The 26,291-nt window shown below is 38.2% G+C and overlaps 1 protein-coding gene across 1 annotated transcript in view; it reads right to left on the reverse strand.

Annotated features, from left to right (window-relative positions):
- Positions 1-577: 577 nt before the first annotated feature.
- The window catches only part of Sec8 (exocyst complex component secretory 8), a 48,333-nt gene continuing 22,619 nt past the window's right edge, over positions 578-26,291 (reverse strand). Inside the window, exons 10-17 of the mRNA XM_083143248.1 lie at positions 23,272-23,408; positions 19,004-19,181; positions 16,498-16,718; positions 14,509-14,731; positions 11,807-11,995; positions 7,802-7,966; positions 5,298-5,504; positions 578-2,400 (exon numbers count right to left, since the gene is read on the reverse strand). Coding sequence (XP_082999374.1) covers positions 2,233-2,400; positions 5,298-5,504; positions 7,802-7,966; positions 11,807-11,995; positions 14,509-14,731; positions 16,498-16,718; positions 19,004-19,181; positions 23,272-23,408 — 1,488 coding nt within the window. The 3' untranslated portion in view covers positions 578-2,232. The remainder of the gene's footprint in view (positions 2,401-5,297; positions 5,505-7,801; positions 7,967-11,806; positions 11,996-14,508; positions 14,732-16,497; positions 16,719-19,003; positions 19,182-23,271; positions 23,409-26,291) is intronic.

A 26,291-nucleotide genomic window follows, 5' to 3' on the forward strand; every position in this document is an offset into this window, starting at 1 on the left:
ACTTATAGTTCAAAACTCCACATTCACCTCAACAAAGAGCCAAAGAAACATGCATTCTGGCAACATATAATTGCGAGCAAAGCAAGCATAAAAATTTTTATATCCATCTCTTTGCAGGCTTTCAAGAATATTAATTTAATGGGGTGTCAATACTTTCCTAGGATCCTGAGATAAATAATTAGTCTTTTCCAGCTTCTCTTTTGGCACATTCGGGGTCTAAACATCTCTAAATACAGTTTCAAAATTTCATATTCGAGCTCTCTCTCCACTACAGAAATTCCTTGACAACCTAAGATTTAACACTTTCTCAAAAGCTTCCTATCTCCCACTTTAAATTTAATACTCAATCCTACCACCATAATTTCCAAGCCAATTTTAGACTTACTGATGATATTGACGAGTGGATATTGCCTCCTCCAAAAAAAAATAATTAATATTCTCCACACAAGAATTTCACAACAGTCTAAGACAATAGCAACAACCAAAAAATGGATACTCCTCAATGTAATGCTCAATCTCCTTCTAACTAAAATACCCACCATAATCTAAGACCCAGAGTTTGATACTGCCCCCCCCCCCCCCTTCGATAACACCCTTAAACACTTTATTTTCTTCATCTAATGGATTAAATATGGTGCATTTAAGGTGTAAAATTTTTACATATATTTTGGAAAAATATATAAATGTTGTATTTTATAATTGAAGGGAAAAATCCCCCCCCAAAAAATTTTGATGGCGCAGTGGGCATCCCTGGTAATCCCAGTGTGTGTATGTTTAATAAGGTTGCAATTGTGTGACCACTAAAATAAGTGGCTGAAAAATTCACGTTACAACAAAGAATTTTATGTGTGACACTTAAGTAAAAACCGAATCTTGTCGAGACGTTTGTAGGCAATTTATTATTTGTTGGGACCCCTAAAAATAGTCTATAGAAACAATCCCCACACTACAGATGAACTGAAAGACAATATAAGAACAGAACTTACAAGAATTATGGAAGAGGAACTATTGCGTGTCAATCAAAATATGCCGAGAATGTGTGAAACCAGTTGGCCATCCCTTTGGACAACTCTTATAACACAGGTTAGTATTGCCTCCCAGATGGTGCAGTGGTAGCGTCGTCACCTTGTAATCAAGGGGGCCCGGGTTCGATACCTGGTGGAAGCACATAGTGGTTCGGATAACACTTTAAACTGTAGGTCCAGTCTGGATTAGCCTTACTGTGCATAAAGTGGACTTTAAACACCGATTCAATCAATCAAAACAGGTAAGTACTTGCAATGCAATGTAAATACAATTTTCTGCATGCTAAAGATATGTGTGTAAATATAACGTCACAGGTCAAAAATGCCGGCATCCTTGCCGTTCTGCAGACACGCACTCTCCGCCAGGAGAGTCAAAACAAATGCACAGTATTGGAGGACTGCTCCATGCAGGAGCATTGCCTGGTAAATTCCCATCTGAAATCACCAACCCTGACAATCGAACCGGGGTCTCCCAAGTGGTAGTGAGACATCCTACTGAGTGGAGCACTGGGACTTTTGAATAAATAAATACAAAGAAACATAAATAAAAACAATAATTACTTTCTTTCTCGTCAAGCCTCACTGGTATAGCTCTGAAATTTTAATTCTTAAGGATGCCGTCTGAAAATCTACCCCCAACTTCTATCCATTTTCGCTATTCTTACAGCATTAATGCACAACATATTACTAATGAAGAAAGGCATATCCTAGCAATTTTTAAACATTTTCTTTCTAGATTTCACAGTGATCACCCACATCATAAGGAAGCTGAAATGACATAGAGAGATTGAGAATGTACCTATAAAAACGTCTCCCATTAATAATCCTATTTCTTTCTGATCACTGCAAGATATAGGAAAAGGGCAGTTACTGCCTCAACAAACATCTGAGAAGCATTCATATACTGGCATACTGTCACTGCAAAATTCATACATTTCACCAATATAAAAAAAAGTCAATTAAAGCAGCCTTGCACTGACTCACTGTCCATACACAAATAACTATTTACAATACTTATTCTTATAACAGAATTCAACTCTTAGTGCAAATATAATTATAAAAAAATTTCAGCCCTGCAGCAAACATTAGAATATCAAAAGATACAATATTACAGCTGCAACAATGGATCTACAAACATACAATCCAGCTTTTTCCATCGAACCAAAAGGCATTTTTTGACTGCTCTTTAACAACACTATTAAACCGGTCACACTGTCACTCCCACTTCCCCTAATATTTCTGAAAGCCTCTGCAAATGCATGTTAATAGCGCCATGGTCTGGATCGGATTGGCTTCGATTTAACAACTGGAAAGCATTCATGTACTCCAGTTCTGAAAATTGTGGCCCTTTCTCCAGGACAATGCTCAATATTTCCTGGAAACGAGAAAAAAAAAAAAGTTAAGATTCACTCATTTTTGTTCCTAAACGAAGCAAATCATGAAAGGTACAGTACATGATAACAAACCTGGCAGCCAATTTTTTAATCAATCACAGAAATAGGTATATTGAATTTTGGCATCAATACATCCGTTCCTTCCCTTTTCTTTCGACCCAAAAAATTGCCCTGGTGCTACGAGAGCAATGATCTTGCTTCGCTTTGATGACGCTGGACCTGTATTAGAATGATCGATTGATTGACTTGCTTTATTTTACTTCGATTTTCTGTATTTTTGGTTAATCACGAAGATGAGGATGAATGTTGATTAAGACAATAACAAATACGTATGGACAACACAAAACCTCACGGAGGAATATACTGACTGTGGTTCCAGGTGCCAAAGCCTTGTTGGCCTATGGCACTGCAGTTAATAAGAATTTGGAACAACATGGCTGTTTCTCAAACAAGAGGATTTCATAAACAACTTTGCAGGCCTAGGCAACAGGTCCACGACAGTCTTAATTTTTGGCGTTTCCACTTTCTGCAATAAAATAGAAGTTCTACAATGTTTGAATCATCACAAATAGTAGTTGCATCCCTTCTGTGACCAGCAGAATGTAACCCTAAGATACGAGGAGCATACTAAAAGTAATGAGTAGAGAGCGTAAGTTGATGAAATGTCATCTTCTTTCTAACATCTTGGACACAATGCCCATTAAATATACACAATATTACACTTCGTCTAGAACCCAAAAAAGGTTATTTTAAAGTGATTTTTTTTCATTTTTTGCCAATTTTCAGGATTTATGTCATTTTCCCGGATTATCGGCATTTTTCGCAATATTCGGTGTATTGTTTCGTCATATTTTGTCACTTCTTTCATTTTGGTAATATTCTTGAGTCTTTTCACCAAGGTGAACATAGGCTTATATATATATCTCCCAGGATTGTAATTTACGAGGAAAAGAAATGCTGAACTGGTGACATACTTTGCTGTGTCGGGGGAAACCACCAGGTGTTTCTGATGTTAAAAATTACCTTTCCGACATACTTTTCCTGGGTGGGGGTGGGGGGCGTGTCTATGAACCCTTTCCCGGATGCTTCCCTGATTTTGGTTTCCCTATTTTTTATACAATTTGTTAAATTTCTATACAAAAATTGTCTTATGTGGATAATTTATTTTTCTTTACAGTACCACAGAAACACACCACACTACATAACAAGGCAAAGATGAGAGGAAATTAATGCATTTTACACCAATTAATTCAGTGCATACGACTTTTTCGTTAAATTCTTTAAAAATGATTCGGTTGTATGTATTGGAAATTCTCGTTGCATACTTTAATGGAATGTGCATGTGGTATCATATGGTGCCTTTTTGAAAAAGTAATATTGCATTTCCTATTCATTTCAATTTTTAACCTGAAACTAACAAATTTAATGGTTATTTTTACGTCATTTTTTTTCATTTTTTAGGACATTCTATAGGTCATATACCTATATTTTTTAGGTCATCAACTTCCGCTCCCTAGTAATGAGCAAGAATTTAAGAAAAAAAATCAAATTCCATCAATACATGCAAACGAAGTAAATAATCGCAAAATATAGGCTTTACTGAACGTGTTGAGGGTGTGTGACGTCATTAACTTCGATCGCATGAGTGCAAGCAGTTGTTTAAAAATGACTAACAGTGATGTTTAGTTTCGACAATGTGCTGTAATTGAATTCCTCGTTAAAGAGGGAATTCCTGCTGGTGAAATTCACAATAGACTTCAGCGTGCATATGAAGATGTATGCATGGGTGCTGGCAGTGTTTGAAGATGGGTAACACATTTTAAAGATGGAGACACATCCATCAAAGATCAGCGTAACTTGTTTCGTATTCCATTACAGGTGGCAAAGTTACGGGCACCGTCTCCTGGGATGCAGAGGGGTGCATTCTGGTTGAATTTCTTGAACCTAGGGTAACCATAAATGCTCGCTGTTATATCCAAACACTTCACAAGCTTCCTCAGGCATTGCGGAATAAACGTCCTGGAAAGAAAATCATCCTTCAACAAGATAATGCATCCTCGCACTCTGCTGTTCACCAGAGAGGAAATTTGACTCACTCTCCCTACAGTCCCGACATTGCATACTCTGACTATCATCTGTTTGGTTTTATGAAAGAACAGTTATGAGGCCAACGCTACCAGAAGATGGAGGACATACAGAAAGTAGTGTGTCAGTGTCTGCGAGCAGCTAGAATGGAGTTGTACCGTAAGGGTATTTTCAAGCTTCCAGAAAGATGGGGAAAATGCATGCAAAGAAATGGACACTTTGTTGAAAAGAAAATAAAAGTCTATAGATTACGATCTAGTGTGTTTTCCTTTAATAAAACCAAAACTCTCGTTCATGAAAAATTATTGCTTATTACTTTTAGTAGGACCCTCGTACTAATCATTTCTCTGCAACAACTCTTGATATTTCATTTCTGTCTCCTATTTTTGTGCATGCGGAGGTATGACTTAAATTTCAATGCAATATGGGTGGTGTTGGTTGCTGAAAGTACTGGCTTTTCAAATACGAGGATACATACGGAAAAGATCACCGAGAATGGTTTGTTGTAGATGGTTGACGTTTGATTTATTCTGGGTGGAACGCAAGGATTTTCACAGGAAGTAAAATTTTGACATTTCACCTTCATATAAATGCAATTCCTTTTATTCCTTCTTGATTTTCTAATTATGCTTGTTGGGAGGAAGGATGGAAGTGTTTAATTCCCCACAAAAGTGCGGTCTTTGAAAGAAAAATCTACCTTAATGCTCTACAATACGTATTTTATTAACAGCACTGAACATTTGAAAAGTGTAAAATGTACACTTGAAAACATCCCATCCATAAGTACACATACCTCGCTTGATAAGTAGAAGAGCTCAAAGTAATGTCGAGCATGATCCAACGCTACTTCTCTTGCCATCGTAATGTTCGTAAGTGTCTGCTGCAGGGCAAAGATGTTTCTGCACATCTTCTGTATCCCATGTTCGTTGACCCTTTCTATATACTGAGCTGAACTTATCAGGATTTTGGCTATGAGATGGCCAAGGCCTTCGAAAATATACTGAAAAGAAAACGAATGAAACTTGGATAAAGTACCTTATGTTTAGACACCCACACAGAGATGGAGTACATAAAAATTTAAAGAAAAAAAATCCTGGATTGAGCAGTTTAAGCGGGCATTTTTTGCTTAAATTTCTGTGTATAAAGTTAGTTGTTTGAGTGTATAAATAGAAGTTAATTAATCAAGAAATCAATTGTCAGAAGTAACTGGACTTATATCCTGTGCAGACATTGTTTCCATTTCTCAATCAAGTCATGACTTATATTAGGATGCACTACATTCCAATCCCTTGCTTATCAAGATAAATGACTCAGAAAACTGTTTTATGCCTTGTGCTGGAAAATACATTCATATTCAATACTATATATATTTATAAACAAAACATCAGATTAACAGGTAACATTTCACAAACGTTTTGTTTGCATAGTCAGATCAAAAAGAGCTGGACTGATGAAAATAAAAAAAATGGGATGAACCAATACCAGCTGATACTTTTCTGGAGTTTTGGTCTTTCACAGGACCTGAAAAAATGCTAGACGGCACTTTGATGGAGTCCAGTTATTCTGGAAATTATGCAAAATTTGAAGTTTCTTCTTATTTTGCATGAGTTTTTGTGTGTGGAAACTGGTTTTTGTGACTATACAACATGTATTTTAATATTCCGATGCAATTCTTGACTATTTTAAACAAAATGCTGGGTAAATTGATGCACATAATCTGAGTGAAATACTTACACACTAATACTAATCAAAATTTTGAACAACTTCAAATATTACAAGTTTCAAGCATCTGTATTTGGTGGGAATTGGTTAACAAAATCATAATTGGTATAAGTATTGACTTACCCCTAAAAAAAGTGTTGTGGGGTTGCATGATTTGCGGAAACAGTTTCAAGACAGTTAATTCTTTGTTAGTTTGTTTTAACTTCGCTTTTTGGACATATAAGATAATCGCGACTTGACCTACAGTTTGAAGTGGGATTCAAAGCCTCTTAACGGATATTGAACCCTGGACCCCTTTATTACAAGGCAACGGTGTTGTCATCATGCCTTCAAGGAAGCATTAATATGTGGTTCTCAACAAAACAAATACTCTCACATTTGCCACATATTATGATTTTATGGCAAGAAAATGGCTTTCACACTAACAGAATAAACCAAATCAAAAAACAAGTCGCAAGAAAACTAAAGGAAAAGAGAAATACAGACAAAGATGAAAAATCTGTTGAAAAGAAATTTGTGTGCATTCCATTCCACAAGGGATTCTCACATAAAATTGCAAAAATTTTTAGAAGATTTAATTTCAAAATTGTTTTTAGATCACCAAGAAGTTTGGAATGTACATTTAATGAATTCAAAATGAGAAACTCTCTACCAGATGTGGAAACCACAGGAATATATAATATAAGTTGTTCATGTTCAAAGGATTATGTAGGACAAACAGCAAGGAAAATGGCAATAAGATGGCACGAACAAGATTTGGACATTATAAATCTAAACCCAAGAACAGGTTTGTCAGCTCACATCATCGAAGAGAAGCATTTGATTAAAAAGAGAAGGGTTTTAAAAAGATGGACGGGAAACATAGAGTTGAATGTCTGGGAAGCTTCGTTCATTGCAGAAGAACACTGGAATAAATTAAATAATGAAAATGGTAACATAGATCCAGTATGGAGTTTTCTTTTTCACAAATGGAGTAAGCCACCATCTTTAAAATTTAATGTAACAGAAAACATCAAGAGACTTTATGAAAACAATGATGACTTTGAATTACCTGATGATATTTGGGATTCATAATTTTAAATAAACAAATAATGTGATCAAAATTTTTTAAAAACAGACTGCTTCTTTTCACAGTTAAGTTGCTATATTACAACAATGTAACATTGACAACATATATAACGGATTCTTTTTGTTTAAAAAATTGCTAACCATTGTTAGAACTGTATCTTTAGTAAAAATGAAAATAAATGTCTGATGAAGGGAGCGTGTGTTCTCCTGAAACGTCACAACAAAAAATGGTTTTCTTATGCTTGTAATAACCGTAAACTACAGGAAAATAATTACATGGGTTACAATTATATAGTGAATAATAATTAACACAGTTGATGTGGAACTTAATGAGGACAATGTAGGGCTCAGTTGACAAGGTTGTATCATGTTTCAAAGTTTCAGTCCAAACTATATCCCAATACAAATCAATGCTACAACTACACCTTAAAGAAGAACCAAATCAGCAAGCACTATTTTTTGGTTTAAGTAAGAAGCTTGACCATGAGGAGAAATTTAAAAACTTACCTTAGATTTCCTAGGCTGCAGACTTGAGTTCATGGCTTCATCTATGCTTATCAAATCTCGACTGAGCTCTATCACCTTCGGGTCAGGTTCCTGAGTGTCTCCGCCTGGGGAAAATCTGTTGTGGTTCCCTCTCGGGAGCAGGTAGTGGAAACAGTGAACCCGTACCTGTAATGGACAAGAACAATAATGGAGTAATTACGTGGATTATATAAAATAATAAAATTGTTATGTAACTGTAGAACTGAGCTGATGCCAATTTATCGGTATCGGAAAGTAACACCTGCCATTTTTGCAGAGTCTATACTGAACGCAACTCCAACTGGCAGCAGGGAAACAGCGAATCAGCGATCAGATGAATTTTCGGGCATTTTTGAGTCACAAGGTACTGAACGTTGTTCGCTGGGTGAAACAAATGAGCGTCGAGTCCACCACATGTTGCCTAATGTACCGTAAGGCGAGAAAAAGTCTTCTCGGGCAACGGTATTGTCAGCTGCAGAAATCAGCGGGGGTTGATGGTACAACTGCACATGGGTTCCTGAACAATGAAGTTTCCCCACAGGTCGGAATGCAGGCGTATACACAGTCATATAAAGACAACTGGCAAAAACAAAATTACGCTTGGCAACGTTGCTTCGGGAGAGCAATGTGATCCCTTCAGGTTATACTTCGCAACTGAGTTTGTTGACACCCATTGGACCACACGCCCATGAAAATGATTTGGGGAAATAAAGCACCAGAAATAGCCATCAAAGTCAATCGCCAGTTGGAGTTGCGATCAGTATAATTATTCTGGAAATTACGCAAAATTTGAATTTTTCAATTAGTTTTCACCAATATTGTGTGGAAAGACTGCATTTTGTAATTACATAAGGTTTATTTTTTTAATATTCTGATGTCATTCTCGAATATTTTGAAGTAAGACTGTGGTAAATTGATGCTTATGATTTGAGTGGAATGGTTACCAACTAATTTTAATAAATATTTTGAATAACTTTTAAACTTTTAATTGTAACAATTTTCAAGCATTGGTTTGATTTTTAGATTTAGTTTTACTTCGCTTTTCTGCCACACTTTTGGCTATCGCGAAAATGAGGATGAGTGATGATATGATGAAACTGATATAGGGGCATTCACAAAGTACACTCTTGTCCAGGCCAGGATTCAAACCTAGGGCCACTGAAGTTGTGGCACACTGTACTAACCACTCTACCATGGAGGTCGGCCTGGAACATTGGTATCGGCATCAATGGGAAAGGTATGAGTATAGCAATCGGTATTCGTAATTGTTTAAAGGCATTGGCTCACACCTATACAGCATGTAACAAAAGTCCGAGAACACTTTAAAAAAATTATTGTAGCCAAACGAGTAGCATTGCAAAGAGACAAAGTACATCATTTCAAAGAGTAAAGTTGTAAGTTTTTCTCATTGCAGGCGTTATGTGTAGTTCCATATATCGTCGCTAGGTGGTGTCATAATCAAGATGGCACTTTCTGGAACTGAGAAGGCTTTCTGCGTGCTAGAATTTGACAAAACAAAGAGTGCAACGGATGTTCAACGAAAATTTAGGATGAAGTACGGGAAAGCAGCACCAACCAGGAAGGCAATCTACAATTGGCACGTAAAGTTTGTTGAAACTGGGTGTTTGTGTGTCAAGAAGAGAAGTGATCGGCCAGGTGTGAGTGAAAATGACATTGAGCGAGTGAGAGAAGCTTTCACAAGGAGTCTGAGAAAATCTATACGCAGAGCTTCACATGAGTTGGAAATGTCAACAATGACTGTGTGGCGTGTTTTGCGTAAAAAATTAAACATGAAACCGTACAAACTACAGTTAGTGCAAAAGTTATATCCTAAAGACCAAGACCAGCTCGAGAAAGCGCCATCTTGATTATGACACCACCTAGCGACGATACATGGAACTACACGTAACACCTGCAATGAGAAAAAACTTACAACTTTACTTTTTCAAATGATGTACTTTGTTACTTTGTAATGCTACTCGTTTGGGTACAATAATGTGTTCCCGGACTTTTGTTACACTCTGTATAATTGCATTTGATATGGATGCATCACACAATGTGAAGTGAGTGGAAAATTGATGCACTTGATTTGATATAGTATAGGTACATAGGCTATTTTTACTCTACACAAATTACGCGGATAAGGCCTGGTCCTTAACTAAAATAAATTTGATGACGGGTCCCTAACAAGAAAATAAAAGATGTCTGTTAAAAACTTCATTACTCATTTTTTAAAACTAATTCATTCATTCGTTAACAAGAACTGAGGGTGACATCACAATCCCACAAAGGATTATCCTGGCCGTAGTCCAGGTGCGAGAGCTACGTTGGTCTGCATGAAGCAGTTACGAGGGTGTACTGCATGGAAGTGAGATTGACTTATGGGTGCCTTACCAAAAGGTACACCTCAAAATCATAACTTTTGATTGATTAAGTTCATGTTTTAAGCCCACTTTATGCACAGTAAGGCTAATTGGGACTGGACCTATAGTTTAAAGTGGGATCCGAACAACTATGTGCCTCCACCAGGGATACCTTGATTACATGGTGACGATGCTACATCGTGGAGGTCCAAAATCATAACTTTTCTTTAGGTCATATACCCTTATAGCTAGGGCTTAAACGAGATAGTAATTGATAGTGCACGAGTGGCACTCACAGCTTAATCCCCACAATAAGGTGCAGAGCTCTGTTAGGCTGTAGGACGGGGTGTAGTAGACTGTAAATTTATAGGCCTAATAAATTCTGATGGTTACCGTGAGTTCATGCCTTTTCCCCCCCAAAACTAACAGTTCCCTGTAAAGGGCCCGACTTTCTGGGTGCATTAGAGCTGCAGCTATGACGTCCACCAGGTGGTGCTAGCGGTGGTACTGCTTACAAACGTGGGAAAACCTATCCCCTCAATGTGTTGGCGTTCTGTACCTTCCTTAATAAATGTATCATTCTACATGTTGTGTGTGTTATACCTTCACAATTTACAGTGCATTTTGAATAAGTGTAACATGCAAAATTCATTGTGTGCACTTTCATCCAAACCTCGTGTGTGATGCAGAGTCTCATATCATGACTGATGTAAAGTTAGCATTATGGGCAAAGTGTTGCAGCATGAGTCAAACATAGCCTCCACATATTTGTGTAGCATTTATAGCTATGTAAATTGAATTCATCCCTCATTTTGAAGTGGGCTTTTGTTTCATTTTTAATTGATTTTTGTTATTTAGTGTACCTTTTCTGAAACTTTTAGCTAATTGTGATGATTACAGCCACATATTTATGGCGAATAAAAGATCAAGATATCGGTAAAAGAACTAGGCATATTTCAGAATCGAAAGAGGTATATAAAAATGACATTTCTGTGTTAAAATAGTGAATATAATCGAAAATTTGATTTAAAAACTACACTTATTACATAAAATGAAGATTTTCCTTCTAAAGTAGGTATCAGAATATCAAGTTTTTTACTGTGTAAAGGAGTCCATTTTTGCTTCTCAAATATTTACAGCAAAATTAATCAATTTTCTGTAATTTGCATAACTCATAGGATAATCACTTCAGAAAGTGTTGTGTCTTTAAATAAACTCCAAATTTCATGTTTATATGAGTATATTTCACATTTTGCAGTTCATTTCATGACAAAACATGGCAGGAAAATGCACCTCACACCTTTCAAAAACATGAAAAATGAACATTACAACATGTTATCTCATATCTCATGTTTCCATCAAAAACTAAATATGTATGCCCATAGTGAGGATTTAACAAAACTGATGAAGGGACGCTCGCAAAGAACATGCATGCCCTGGTTGGGATTCAAACCTGGAACCTTGGTGTAGTGTGCTTTTGTCTATAATGGTAAGAACATTACATGAAATCCAGGGCATCTACCTTCCAAGTGTTTTTCGCATGACATGATTCCGTCACCAACTCAGAAGACATTCTCTATTTATTTGACAGCTGTTTGAAAGATAAAAGTGCATCTTCTCTTACCTCCAGATGAAGCACCAACAGACACGTATCAGCCAAATCTTCAAATTCCCTGCCGAGTTGAACCAAGGCTTCCACTGCAGAGTCTGGCATGGCTGGAACCCCTTCAGAGCTCATCTGTACGCTGGGGGAGGAAGGGGAAAGCCGAGGGAGGCTGGTGGCAAATGACATGATCGAGGACGCAAACCACTCCTGAAACACAAAGAGCATTCGTGAATTGACGAAATGTAAGCATATTTAACAGCAGTATTACTCGACACATATTTATTAGGGCTGAACCCATACCCATGTTGATGTATCGGTATCTGAAAGTATCGGTTGGAATTCATCTACCAATACCAGCCGATACTTTTCCGGAATTTTGGTCTTCCATGGGATCCGCAAAAATGTCGCGTGAAGCATTTGCTGAATCTAATTATCCTGGAAATCATGAAAATTAGATATTTTTTTTTTCATTTTGCTTCAACTTTGAACCAAAAATAGTATTTCGTGGCTATATAACATCTGTTTTAATATCTTTATGTAATTCTTGAATATTATAAAGGAAAAAATTTGGTAAATTAATGCATATAATTGGAGAAGAATATTTACAAACCAATATTATACACACCAATATTGATAAATATCTTGAACAAATTTTAATTACAGTAGACTTGCGATTAACCGAGTGCCGATTAACCGAGGCTCCGGGTTAACCGAGGGAGTGGTTGGAAAACATCGTGCTTCATAACGCAGCCCCCTGTTTGTTTATGGAGTCAAGTCACAGTCCGCACTGCACTTGTTTGTTACATTGTCGGTGTATCCGATTGTTACAGTGGTGTTTAAGTCTGTGTAGGCCTATTCTAAACGGGAAAAGTAATCTTCTCATTTATGTTGTACTAGTAATAAATAATTGCTATACAGTTTTAAGTATTGTTTCGTCATTTACAACCTATTAGCAGATTATCTCCGTATTATCCGAGATTTTCTGTATCCAAGGTAATCTCGGTCCCAATTAGCTCGGATAATTGTGAGTCTACTGTATTGCAATTTTCAAGTATCGGTATCAGTGGGAATCGGTAAGAGTATCAGCATCAGTATCAGTTCAAGGTGGTATCGGCTCAGCCCTAATATTTATGGTAAATAAAAATTCACGAAAGTGATAGGAAAGTGCTAGAACAGTGGTGAAAAAAAAATACTTTCATACATTGGAACACACACACACACAAAATATCTGTAAATGGATAACCTTCTTCAATTGCATGCATTTACATAGTTGGAATAATTTAATTATGTGAAGAAATCTGTTTTGAGGTGTACGTCACGGACACAGCACGAAAACTGCTTGAATTAAGGCACCTATCCAACAGTGTCATTTAACCCCATTTCTCATTTAAAATTTTTGAGGTGGAGGGGGAAGGGGACACACAAATTTTTATAGGTATTATTGGATTTGCTGTGTGCATTTTCATGTGATGATGGTGTGTAAGATTATTAAGGTTTCTTCTTATGTTTTAATAATTGCCTATGTGAGCATGGAAGTTTTTGGATGCTTACTGAAAGCCCACAAACCAAACAACATAAAAGTAGAAATTTAGATTCCCACAAAAGTTGTTTGGGATTAGAGACCTATCAAATTAGATCTCACTCGTTCCCCCTTATCATTTGAAATTTTCGATGCACTCCCCCTCCTTCCTGGTACCCTGATCATTGAGCACCACATATTTCAGTTTTAAGTTCATTTTATGCACAGATAGGCTAATTGGGACTGTACCTACAGTTCAGAGTGGGATCTGTGCCACTATGAGCTTCCAATGGGGATCAAACTCAGGACTCCTTAACTACAAGGCAACGGCGTTACAACCACACCACCAGGGAGATCCGAAGCACAACATAGGTGCAGAATACAGTAAAACCTCGTTAACCTGAACTAATGAGGGGATAAGTTGACCGGTTTAACGAAAATCCAGATTAACTGAAATAACCTAAAAGAATAGTAGAAAGTGCATTAAAACTCCGTTTATAGCAAACAAAACAAGTTTATTATGGTGTATTTAAAGGACATAGGCCTAAATACACTATACAGTACAGTACAAAGTCTGCGGGAAACAGAATTTCATCAGTGGTTGACTGCCTTTTCTTTGGGAAGTTCTCTTGTTGACTTCTACACATATTTCAAACCTTGCTTTCTGCTTTGTTTCCCCCTTTTGCCTGTCCGGATTAAGCAAAGTCTAGCTTATCAGGGTCCGCATTAATGAGGTTTTACTGTATCATTCTCAACTTGTGCTGCGAGTTTTCTTCTGACGTAACATTGACATGGAAATAACAGATTCATCCTATATATATCGTCCTGTGAGAACCAGCAGGAGAGATGAAATAATGTATTCTTAGGAATACGTCTGACTCTTAAAAGGAGTTGGTAAATTTGAAATACAGGACTCCACCTGCTAAGGATTAGAAGGGTAAATATGTCAATTTGACTTCAAATAGAGTTCTTGAGAGTTTATTTACACAAAACCTAAAACTCCATTTTTGGAGTTCCTCTCGTTCTCGCACAACAATATATTCTTTTCAAATTTTTAAAATTTACAAAAAAATGTTTCAGATAAACAAATTTCTAGTATAGGCAAGTGTCCGCATAAACATCAATTAACAACAGCATAGGTACCAATAACAATAGCGCTTTAGAGATAGGTTTTAATCGTGTCCATGTATGGGTAACGCACCATACTTTCTTGAAGCTGTGCAAGACCTCTGAGTTGACCGACATCCGATAAGATTTCATGAATGCTGATCTCGCTGTCTCCAAGGTTGCCTGCGAGGATTTCAGCTTCCCGTACATTCCGCTGCCGAACCTCTTCCGGACTCTCCTCCTCCTCCACACCTTCATCTTGCCCAGATAAATGCTGGACTTTCTCTGCTTGGAGGTTGCTCCAGTTTGGTAGCGATCTGCAATAGAATGCTGTACCTTACTTAGGATGGACAAATATGAAAAATTTGCTGGCATTGATAAAGTACTGACATACACTTTTGTGACAGTGATAAGGTGAAGTACAATTGTGCTTAAATATTAAGTTTTAAGTCCACTTTTATGCACAGATAGGGGAATTTGGACTGGACCTACAGTTTTAAAGTGAGATACAAACCCCTGTGTGCCACAGTCTTTTGAAAAAAATTCTCAATCCAGTAATTTTACAAAATTTCTGGGCCCAGTCAGCCTGTGGTGGCTTTGACAAAACAGTCATCATTGGATGAATAACTTGCTGAGTCAGATGTTAAGCTGGTCACACACTAATTTTTTGTATTTCTTTTTATTATCCTCTTCCTTTCTTCTTATCACATTGACAGTCTATGTTTGAATTCTAAACCTTCAATTGCACAAAACAAAATGTATGAACGTGGTTGGATGTATGAACCTTTGAACTTCCGAGTCATGGTGGTCTAGTCAGTACCAAGTCTGACTCCCATGTGGGAGGCTTGGAATTGATTCCCAGGGTGGTAATCTAAGGTCGGAATTTTCCCACCCTTTTCCCTGCATAAAGCAGGGCTGGAGTTTACCCAGCATCAAATAAATGGGTACCTGAGGCAATCCTGGGGATAAAGGTGGATGGAGTGTGATGCTGATCATATCAGCTTCAAAAATAGCAAAGAGTTTTTCATGGGTTTTTGTTTCAAGCCCACTTCATGCACAGAAAAACTAATTGGGACTGGAGCTACAGTTTACAGTGGAATCCAAACCACTATGTGTCTCTATTGGGTATCGAACCTGGGACTCCTTGATTACAAGGTAATAATGATACCACTAACAGCGCTTTTCAGATTTCACCAGCATGCATCAGACTGGTGCACCAAAAATGACATCAATTTCAGTGAAATACGGAAAACTTCATGATGCAGCAAGTGAAAGCTAGATTCAGAATGCAGGCGCATATTCATGTTTATTAGGGAAAATATCACTGATTGTGACTAAATCACAGAAGATATTTCATAAATATTATATATTTTAACTTAACATCTTCTTATTTTCCATGTGCAGTAAGAATTTAAGTGGTATTCTTGTGCAATGATATTGAATTTTGCAAATGATGCTTTCCTGCATGTTGCAGCAGAAGATTGACGCATGTTTTGATGCATCGGCATACTTTATTTCACTTTGCGTGGAAGTGAAGGAGCAGTATTCCGTACTATTGTCTACAGAACGCATATCACGAATCGGAAGAAGTTTCTGTGCAGACGACGCCATTTTGATTCACCAGCCGCAACAGCTCTTGAGGCTGGTGTAAATTGATGACATCATAGTTTAACCTGGTGAAAGCTTTGGTGCACCCCGGTGAAATACGGAAAGCCGAAACGTGCATCATTGGTGCACCAGCACGCCCACCGGTGGATTCTGGAAAGCGCGGTAAGCCATCAGTGAGGCCTCAAAAATGGCAGATCGAGAATGTGCGAGGCCCTACCTCCATATCCCCCTTATATGTTCCTTCATGGCACTTTGCCTTTTTAACTTTGAACTTAACTGTACCAACACAGTGACAAAGCAATAGTCTCTTTGCATGAGCAGCATTGCAGAAACTAGCCTTATGTTAAATTGCAAAACGTTGATGGTAAGTTCAATGTTGTCTTGGTAGCTCTGTGGTATAGAGTTATGTCAAAGAGCCAGGTTCAATCTCTGGTTCAGCATAATTTTCACGTAACTTTTCTATCATCCTACGTACTTGAGAAACCTGCTGATGTCTTCATCCTTCGCCCACATGGCGCTGATGATGCGCTTGTCTTCGGAATCTGGCTGAACGATGCCCCTGTAAGCTGCCTGGCAGGTCTCACGGTAATTTTGTAAGATGTTGCAGATCATTGAGAGGAAATGTTCAGCATACGCTGGCAACGCTTGCATCAGGTCTCTAAGGTCTTGGATGCACCTCTCAACACTCACAGTACTCTATTAAAAAAGAAAGGAAAAAATTGACAAAAATATTTATGATATCCAAATTCTAAGCTTGGAAAGTAACTACAATAAATAAAATATTGATTGTCTTACATGAAGTTGTTATTAATGTAATGCATACTTAAAAACATGATCCTGCATCATTTTTAAAATGTTCTTCCAGTCCCGTTGTCTTGTAATTTTACTGCAGTATTATGTTGTTAATTTCTTGCTTTTGACATAGTCATGTGTATGTGCGAAAACATCATGTGTGTGAAAGAAGTATCAATAACAAATGTACATTGTTTATACTAGTGTTTAATACACATATCCTCATTATTAACTATGTGAAGTTTCAATTTTCCGCGTTGCACAATTATTTGGTATGGTCAATAAATAACCAGATTAATGCCGTGAAAAAGTGAAATAAAGTGACAGAGCAATGAAACTTATGGGATATGTAGGCCAGGCTGGGGTACGTCACATGTCTGCGAGACGAGTTCCAGACTGTGTCGCTAGGTGGCAGCACTGGCAGGGAAGGGAGGTTGTGTATGTGCAATTTGCCTCCAAGGCGCCAGTCCATCATTCAGTGAGGTGAGTCATGGTGTTCACAGTGTCAGGTGCCACAAAGGAGGTTCAGCGATCCGTGATACAGTTTTTGACGGAAGAAGGCAACACACCAGGGAACATTTACGAGCGTATGACTGCAGTGTATGGTGGTGAGTGTATGTCCCGAACACATGTGTATGAGTAGGCAGGTCGGTTTCGAGCAGGACACACAACAGTGTCTGATGCAGTGCATAGTGGGCACCCTAAATGTGCCATTACGGATGAGTCCATTTCTACCATTGATGACCTCATAGGGGAGTGTCGGGCGATTAGTCTGAACCAGATTGCAACCGAACTCGGCATTAGCCATGGTACAGCACCTTCAATACCAGAAGGTGTGTGCAGCCAGGGTGCCAAAGATGCTCACAGAGGAGCAAAAGGCTACATAGATGGGGAAGAGTTTCATGCATCTCCTGTGATACTCGACAGAGGGTTTCCTGGAGCACATTGTGACATGGACGAGATCTTGCTCAGCCGATATACACCAGAGACTAAATGCGACAGCAAGGAGTGGAAGCACCCCTTGTCCCCGCGACCCAAGAAAAGCAGACAAGTCGTCTTTCTTCGCAAGGTGATGTTCGTGTTTTTCTTTGATCATTGTGGTCCACTTCTCGGTCGCTTCCTCCGGCAGGGTGAGAAAATGAACGCTGCTCTGTACTCAGACATCTTGCGAAACGAGGTGAGACATGCAATCAGGCGCAAGCGGCACGGCTTCTTGTCACGAGGTGTCATCCTACTGCGAGACAATGCACGTCGCCACGTTGCTGGTCACACTATGGACATGATGGCACAAATGGGTTGGGAATGATTAGATCATCCCCCCTACAGCCCTGACCTATCCCCATGTGACTTTCATGTGTTTAGCCCACTGAAAGGTGCCCTACGTGGAATCCCCTTTGCCAGAGACGCACAACTGCAGGAGGCAGTCTTCCATTAGTGCTCACAGCAGCCACAGGACTTCTGGGACAGGGGAACCAAAAACCTGGTGAAGCAGTGGGATGCCTGCCTCAACAAAGCAGGGGAGTATGCCAACCAGTATTAAAAGGTAAGTTCGTACAACATTCATTCCGGTTAGTTATACAAAATAGACAGTTTTTCCGATTAATTTCGAAGGTTTGCTGCCTTCATTCACTAAGGGTATGGTGTCTGGAGTGGAAAAACTATCAAACTGCGCAAAGCGGAAACACAAAACTTCACGTAGGTAATACTTCAACAACATTTACCGCATCATCAAGGCATATCCTCATGTTTTCGAGATTTTTTAATATTATCATCTTGGGTTATGTGAACATTCAAAAACATGTTAATAATAATTTGTTGGAGAAAAGAAATATCATTAAAATGATGTACATTATCATCATCTTAACTTTCACATTCACATTTTATATGCTCTCCTACCCTCCCCTTTCTGTTTATAAACAATGCGTTAATGTATGAAAATCTTTGTTCTACAGATATTCATCATGACAGTATTGCATTAAGTATATCTGAAGAAAAACACAACAATATAATCTGAGCAAGGTATGGATGTACAAGGCACATACACATTAAGTTTTGAACTTTGGTATGAAAGATTCTGATATAACTAATACAATTATTCCTGTTCTGTGCATTCCAACAAAATCACATGTGAAGGCTTCAGTGAAAAATCGCACTTTCTATTAATCAATATAATTTCTCAGCTTGCTTACCTGCAACAAAGGTCTGGACACCCCAAGTCCTCTGATAGCATCCTGGTTGGTCGTTGCCCTCCAGGCATCCAGTGACTTCGTAGCTGCTTCGATGTTACCTGACACCAACACATGATGTCTCCCCAGGAAGACTTCCTTTATGTAATCAGACAGAAAGGCATTCAGGGTGCATGGATTGCTGCAGATAGAAAAAGAAAGCAACTTATCAAAGAAGGGGTGGAGAGACAGAGAAGAAAGAAGTAACTAACATACTCAGATATTAACATTCCATAAAACAATATTTGTGAATTCTGAAAATCTGTCCTGGTCATTTTAACTATGTGGTTTGAAGTTTCATTAACAAAGTTATATTTCTGTATGTCTTAGAAGAACTATTTTCAAGCCCAGTCCATTTTGACAAAACATTTACTGTCAAGATGCAATAGCTACTTCACTGAACTTTGCTCTGCAACACTCCACCCTTACCAGGCCGCTTCTGGTAGGAAAAACCCAAAGAAACAACTAAATAGGCTCGTTAGTCCTGGGTTCCCATCCCGTTACTCACCAGAGCACTCGGAACCAAAGAATCAATCACAGGCAAGAACTTACTGACTTAATGTTACAGGGTGATTGCTGAAAACTCGCAGAAATGGGCTTTATACATTTATTTACAATTCAACAAAACAAGGCTCGGATTCTTCCAATAATTCTCTAATTTACATTATTTACATTTCTCTAACTTGAGCCCCACGGCAGAACTGCCAAGTGGAAGCTAGCATCGGCGGAACCGCCTCGGGATGCTCTTTCTCATGGGAGGCTACTGGAGACCAAAGATCACTCTCGCTTCTGCTATCCGGTTCATAAACACACTCTGTCCTGTCCTCTGTCAGAGGCCATATTTATACTTCCTCCCTCGTCCCATGGGGAAGGGCTGAAAGTTCAAATCTTATTGGCTCTTTCAAAGTACACAGAACCATGGAAGAAACCCAAGCATACAGAATCATACAAAAAAGAAACAAATACAAAAAATACTGTTTGTAACAACTTTTTGACATAGGTGTCGTGCAGGTGTATCCTGGGGTCAGGCTGGTGAAGGGAAATGATGTTCAACCAAGTAGACGATAAGCAGTGTTCAAGTTCAGACGATTCAACAAATGCCTGTCTGTTGCTTTAAACGTCTATTTAATTAGTTAGCACACACCACGTGACCATTCACCAAAATACACCACTCCAAAACATAGTGCAAACGATGCATACACCAAATCAATGAAGTATACGAGTCAGTGTTGCACCGTATAACCAACTAAATGCACAAAAATGAGTGGCTGGGCAGAATTGCGCTGGAGCCAAATGTGGGAAAAGTATAAAGCGAGAGCCGGACAAAAGTTGCTGGTCCCCACGCACTGTGTGGCAACACCAACAGGAAGGGTGGCACCAGGGAGTGCTTGCACACCCCTTAATTTTATTCAGCACCCCTTACGTTCACTGAAAACACTAACTTGGAGTGGCATATTATGTCATGTCGTCACATTGAGTGCTGAATGTTAGGTACTAAAGTTAGACCGTTATTATTGTATGCAACAGGCAGCATTGTTGTTATGATTTTCTTCTGCTTTTGTTTCTTCAGTGGTCTGTCTGTCTGTGGTTTTCGATAATTGCCTATAGCTTAATGTGAGTTATGTGTTTTTCTATTTTGCATTGTTCATAAACGGTTTATATTCCACCTAATTGTTCTTCCCCACACTGGAGCAAAAATTTCAGCTGCTTTCAAGGTATCACAAAGTCGTGCTCTGAAAATTATTCAATGCGAGTTGTAATGTGAAGGATAGTTTTCTTGTTAACACGTTCTATTTGTTCCACATAACAGGTCTAGTAAACATTAACATTATAGACTTGTTTCAAAAACTGTTAGGAAGAGGTCCAATGTTCGCAAAGAAATTTTACAGTTCGTTGTTGGGGATAGTGCGGATCGTGTTTTGTCCTGACACCTCAACATCTTGGTGGCAGACAGAAGGTATGTATTATGTGAAATAAATGCATATGATCGAGGGGTTGATTGATTTGATGTATTAAGTCCAATTTATTTCCCAGGAAGGCTAAACAGGACTGGACCTACAGTTTAAAGTGTGATCCGAACCACTGTGCCATGTGTCTCTACCGGGTATCGACCCGGGACTCCTATGATCGAGGGGTAACAAAGCAAGGGAACATTTTCACAAAAATGAAGAAGTCCAAAGAAATTACTTGATATACATGAAGTGACTAGATGATGTTGTATTTATTGTGTTATTTTATTTCTCGAATTGCAGAACTTCAGGTTGCATAGAGATTTTTTATTTTACCCAACCACACAAATTGAACACTAAAATTAGGCAGCAGTTGTCGCTTGTAAAATGTATTAACATTTTATTAATAACTTAATTTTATACCTCCATTGGTTGTATTGAAAAGGTTCAAAAATTGAGTTTTTAAAGGCAAGGATTTTATTTTGTATTTCACTGCATTGTCCAATAAGACTGCAACGGGTGCATGAATGTTTACACTCCATCGCCACTTTTTAGTAGCTATAAGACATAATACATGTCATCATGAACGTGCAGGGCGGAGAGGTGCAGTTGCTCCCCACTTTTTGCTATTTTTGCCCCCGCACTATGCTAAACCTTATGTAGCATTGGAAATTAAACTGTCCTTGCCCCCCCCCCCCCTACTGAATTTTGGCACCTCGCTCCCCAAGTTTTGAAAGGTTGCATACATGTTTCATGTTTTCCTTATTTTCAGCATCGCACCCCCTCAGCACCCCTAGATGATTAATCCTGGCGCTGCCGCTAGTCAACAGGGATGCCTTGCCTAGTTCGAACATCAGACCAATCTCTCTCCGGGCACTTTTGTGTCATCCCTGTCCTATCGAGCAGTTTGTATCACATGGATTACAGATCAACTCTGCAACGAGATCTTTCATTCTCTTAAACCTCCAAACACACGGGGTTGTGCTCCGATGTGGCAACAGTGCAAACTTCTGCCACCTGCCTAATTTCATGGCCATGCATTTAGATGCTTGAGTGGAGAAAGAGAGTCAAACTAGATGGAGCTAATATTGCAAAGCTAAAACAATTATTGAAATATACTTATTGTAAGAGTACATTATGATATTAAACTGAACAGGTACACATAATATCCTCTTTTCTAGTAATTCTGTTATTTAGGAAAATGAGACTGTTTGTGTATGATAGAATAATATTTTTACATGCATATTGAATAAAATTATGCAATTTGCAAATAAACAATGAGAAGTCATGCAATTATTTTTTAAATAAAAGAGTTGGGCATTCTATTATGAACAATTTCTACAGATGTAAGTCTGTACAGAATTGAATTTATTGCATGTGAATTTATTGTACATGGTGGTGCAAAAGTCATCACCTATTTTCTTAGCCTATAGCTAGGGTTTTAAATTTTTAAAAAAGTAGGTTTTCTTGTGTTAAACTTTTATTGATACTTGTAAGTTTCATATCCTCAATTTTTAAAGATAACATCCAATAAATGACCACCATTCGAATTGATGCAAATGTGGGCTCTTTTTATTGCGTTGCTGGTGTTGGAAAGAATCTGCGGGGAAATGTTTTCAATTTCATGAATGAATATTGTCCTTTAGTTGCTGTAACATCTCTGGCTTATTCACATAAACCAATGACTTCAAATATCTCCAAAGGAAAAAATCTGGAGCGGTCAAATCGGGGGACCTGGCCGGCCATGGCAAATCACCAAAACGGAATATTACTCTGCCCGGAAAAGTGTCACGCAAAAGAGCTAATGTTTCGCAGGCTGTATGTGGGGTATACTTATTAATTTTTACACACAATAAATTTTGTGAGTATATTTTATTTAACTGACAAAACACTACTGATATAAACAACAAGATATCAAAATAAAGGTCAGTTCAAATAGGATGATGACTTTTGCGCCACCTGTTATAAGCAATATTTCAAATTGTTCCATTACAATAAAAAATAGCAAAGACAAATTTCTGAATGGCATTAATATCATTCGGAAGGAATTATATTGTGCTTGTAACAACACTACTACTTGTTATTAATAATTACTTATATTCCTAATCACAAAAGAACTGACTAAAATTATTGACAGCAAAATGCGTTGTCCTGTAAATGAGCAAGAGTAAGACAGGATGAAATTCTTCAACAGAGTTGCATAATCTAATAATCTATATCTTTACAGTGTTGCCACTTGGTTCTCTGAAATGAATGATTCTTATTGAAGCAGAATTTGCTTACCCTGGGGTGCAGCCAAGAGCCTTCTCAATCTCCTCAATGAACTTCATTAACGGAATGAAAATGAGCGTGATGTTCCGAGGGTCAGGTTGGCACACAAGGAGCCTCACATGCTGGGAACGCGTTCGGTCCATGGCATCCTGAAATATGTTTTCAGTGATTACTCACTGTATTCTGTTCAGTGGGAAGGAAGAATGAATTATGTTACATTTTGTTGCTCTTCTTTCACTTTTGGCTAATTGCAATGGTGGGGATGAATTTGAATTTAAAACTTTGGGTGCGTCAGCACTTAGGCTATTTTGCACCCGTCACATTATATGGAGTTCAGCCCCTTACCATAACTAAAATAGCATAATTGCAGTGTCGTGTTACTAAAATATTAAAATATTCTGACTTTTGTTACAAGCGGAGGCTGTAAGGGGCATTCAGCACACACACAAGGACAAGAAACAGGACAACACACACAAAATTATACTGGCCATAGTGCCAGTCGCCAGAGCCTCGTTCGTCTGCAAAAAGCAGCAAAGGGTGTACTACGTGGAAGATCATCCCTTACACCATTTTCTTGGTTGAAATGCATCGCTACTTTTGTTTTTACGACCTTTTATGGGCTAAGTTAACCTACAAAGGTTGTTTTTGTCTACATATTTTTTTCTTATGACCTTTTACGATCTTATGTGATATAACTTAACCTATTCGCATTTTTTTACGATCCTTCGCTCCATCAAGGACAGTTTCAGGACGTCAACGGCAAGTGCCTACCTCAGACCGAACCAAGACAGGGCGAACCTTGACGTTACGATGAATTCGATGGTATCCACAGTCAATATCGAAGGTTCTCTCCCCAATGGTGGAGATGAACGGTGATACCATGAGATGGATGAAGGAACAATGACAAACACACATGGATGACAAAACACAATACATAGAATTATTCTGCCGCAGGTCCATGTGCCAAAGCTTCGTTGGCTAGTCGTTACCAGGGTGTATTACATGGAAGTGAGGTTGACTTATTGGGTAAGGTTGCCCCTTACACCATGGCAAGGAAGTATGAAAAGTTATCACTTTCATAAGAAGTTACTTAGAGAATTTCTGGAGAGTTATATTCCTGTAGTTTACGGTTATTACAAGCATAAGAAAACAGTTTTTCATTGTGACGTTTCAGGAGAACACATGCTCCCTTCATCAGACATTTATTTTCATTTTGACTAAAGATACAGTTATAACAATAGTTAGCAATTTTTTTAAACAAAAAGAATCCGTTATATAATGGATGTTGTCAATGTTACATTGTTGTAATATAGCAACTTAACTGTGAAAAGAAGCAGTCTGTTTTATTTTTATTTCAGATAAAAAAAATTTAGATCACATTATTTTTTTATTTAAAATTATGAATCCCAAATATCATCAGGTAATTCAAATTCATCATTGTTTTCACAAAGTCTCTTGATGTTTTCTGTTACATTAAATTTTAAAGATGGTGGCTTACTCCATTTGTGAAAAAGAAAACTCCATACTGGATCTATGTTAACATTTTCATTATTTAATTTATTCCAGTGTTCTTCTGTAAACTACAGGAAAATAATTCTACAATGCAAGCAATGCGTACATACAAGAAAAACTATTTCTGGAGAATATCAACGTTTTGGAGAGAACTATTTAGAGACTAAAAATTGACAAATTCAAACACACATCTATTCATCTTGTATCAGTGTTGGTCTGTGTCTTGCTACCAATATGTTATAGCTCTTTTCAGTTCTAACGGCGGGCGCCCTAGAAGCTGGCAAGGGAAGTGGGGAAGCGACCAATTCAGCGCGATAAGAATAGCAGCAGATGCCTGTAGAATGAGGTTCACGTAGTACTTATTTCCGCCACGTCGTATCTCGCCGTGCCACTGCTGTTGTCTGGTTGGTCTGTGGCGAATTCCCCGCTCCCCACTTCCCTTGCCAGCTTCTAGAGTGCCCACCGTAAGAACTGAAAAGAGCTATAGCTTAGGATATCAGTGAAACGAATTAAATGTATCCTCTGTTTTCTGACACATGCAACTACAACATGGACAAACTGCTAGTACAGTACATGAATGTCAATAGACTGGTAAACCAATAAAGCAAGTGCATCATGACTTCACTGCAAGATTTAACAAAGAAGTCACATTGAAACACTGAAGATGGAAACAAAAGCTGTTCGCAATATTAAATAACAACAGGATTGGAAGACCACCATTGAGGCAAGGAAAACATGCAGTTGTTGCGAAATCAGTGTTGAGATCTCCCAAAAAGTCTGTGAGCAAACAAATGGCGGACCTTGGAATCCCAAAGACTACCATGTTGAAGTCTGTCAACTTGTGTTCATCAACGAAATTACTGATACCGATTTCAAGAAACAGAGTGCCACATACCTATCTTGTGGGTACGTAACTTTGTATTTGTTCTGCAGGAGGTAACATGAAATTTGAACCACCCTGTACAATGCCAAAAACTAGATGGGACAGGTTAATTTAAACGCTATTGGTATTGGCCAATACGTATTAGCAAGTTGCTGTCCTATTAAAATTACTAATAATTTTACCCATTCAATATTGTCGCAAATAGCTTGAACTTCCTTTAAAATTTTGTCATTCTTTAAGTGAATAATGGTACAGTATCTCTCATATACAGGGTGATTCACTTTTTAAATAGCTATAGCATTCGACACAATAACATTACAATAATGCTACTGTGTGCAAATGAGAGGAAAACTGTGGGAGAATGACTTGCCATCACATCAAATGCTGAAAATTACCTCCATTCTCTTCAAGACACATACTTGCACGTTTCACCATGTTTTCTGATACACACCTCAACATATCTGCTCCAATATTCACAGCGAGCTTTACAATTATCTTCCGGTCAGGACCATTTCTAACACCATATTTGCGACGGTAAGCCCTTTGTGTGGTAGTAATGGATTCGGTAATCCAGTATTTCTTCACAATAAACAAGCTGCTGCTGGATTGTGTAAGACATCATACTGTCTGTGTCGAT

The sequence above is a fragment of the Lepisma saccharinum genome, chromosome 21, assembly GCF_977018435.1.
Source record: "Lepisma saccharinum chromosome 21, izLepSacc3.1, whole genome shotgun sequence".
In the NCBI taxonomy this organism is placed as follows: Eukaryota; Metazoa; Arthropoda; class Insecta; order Zygentoma; family Lepismatidae; genus Lepisma; species Lepisma saccharinum.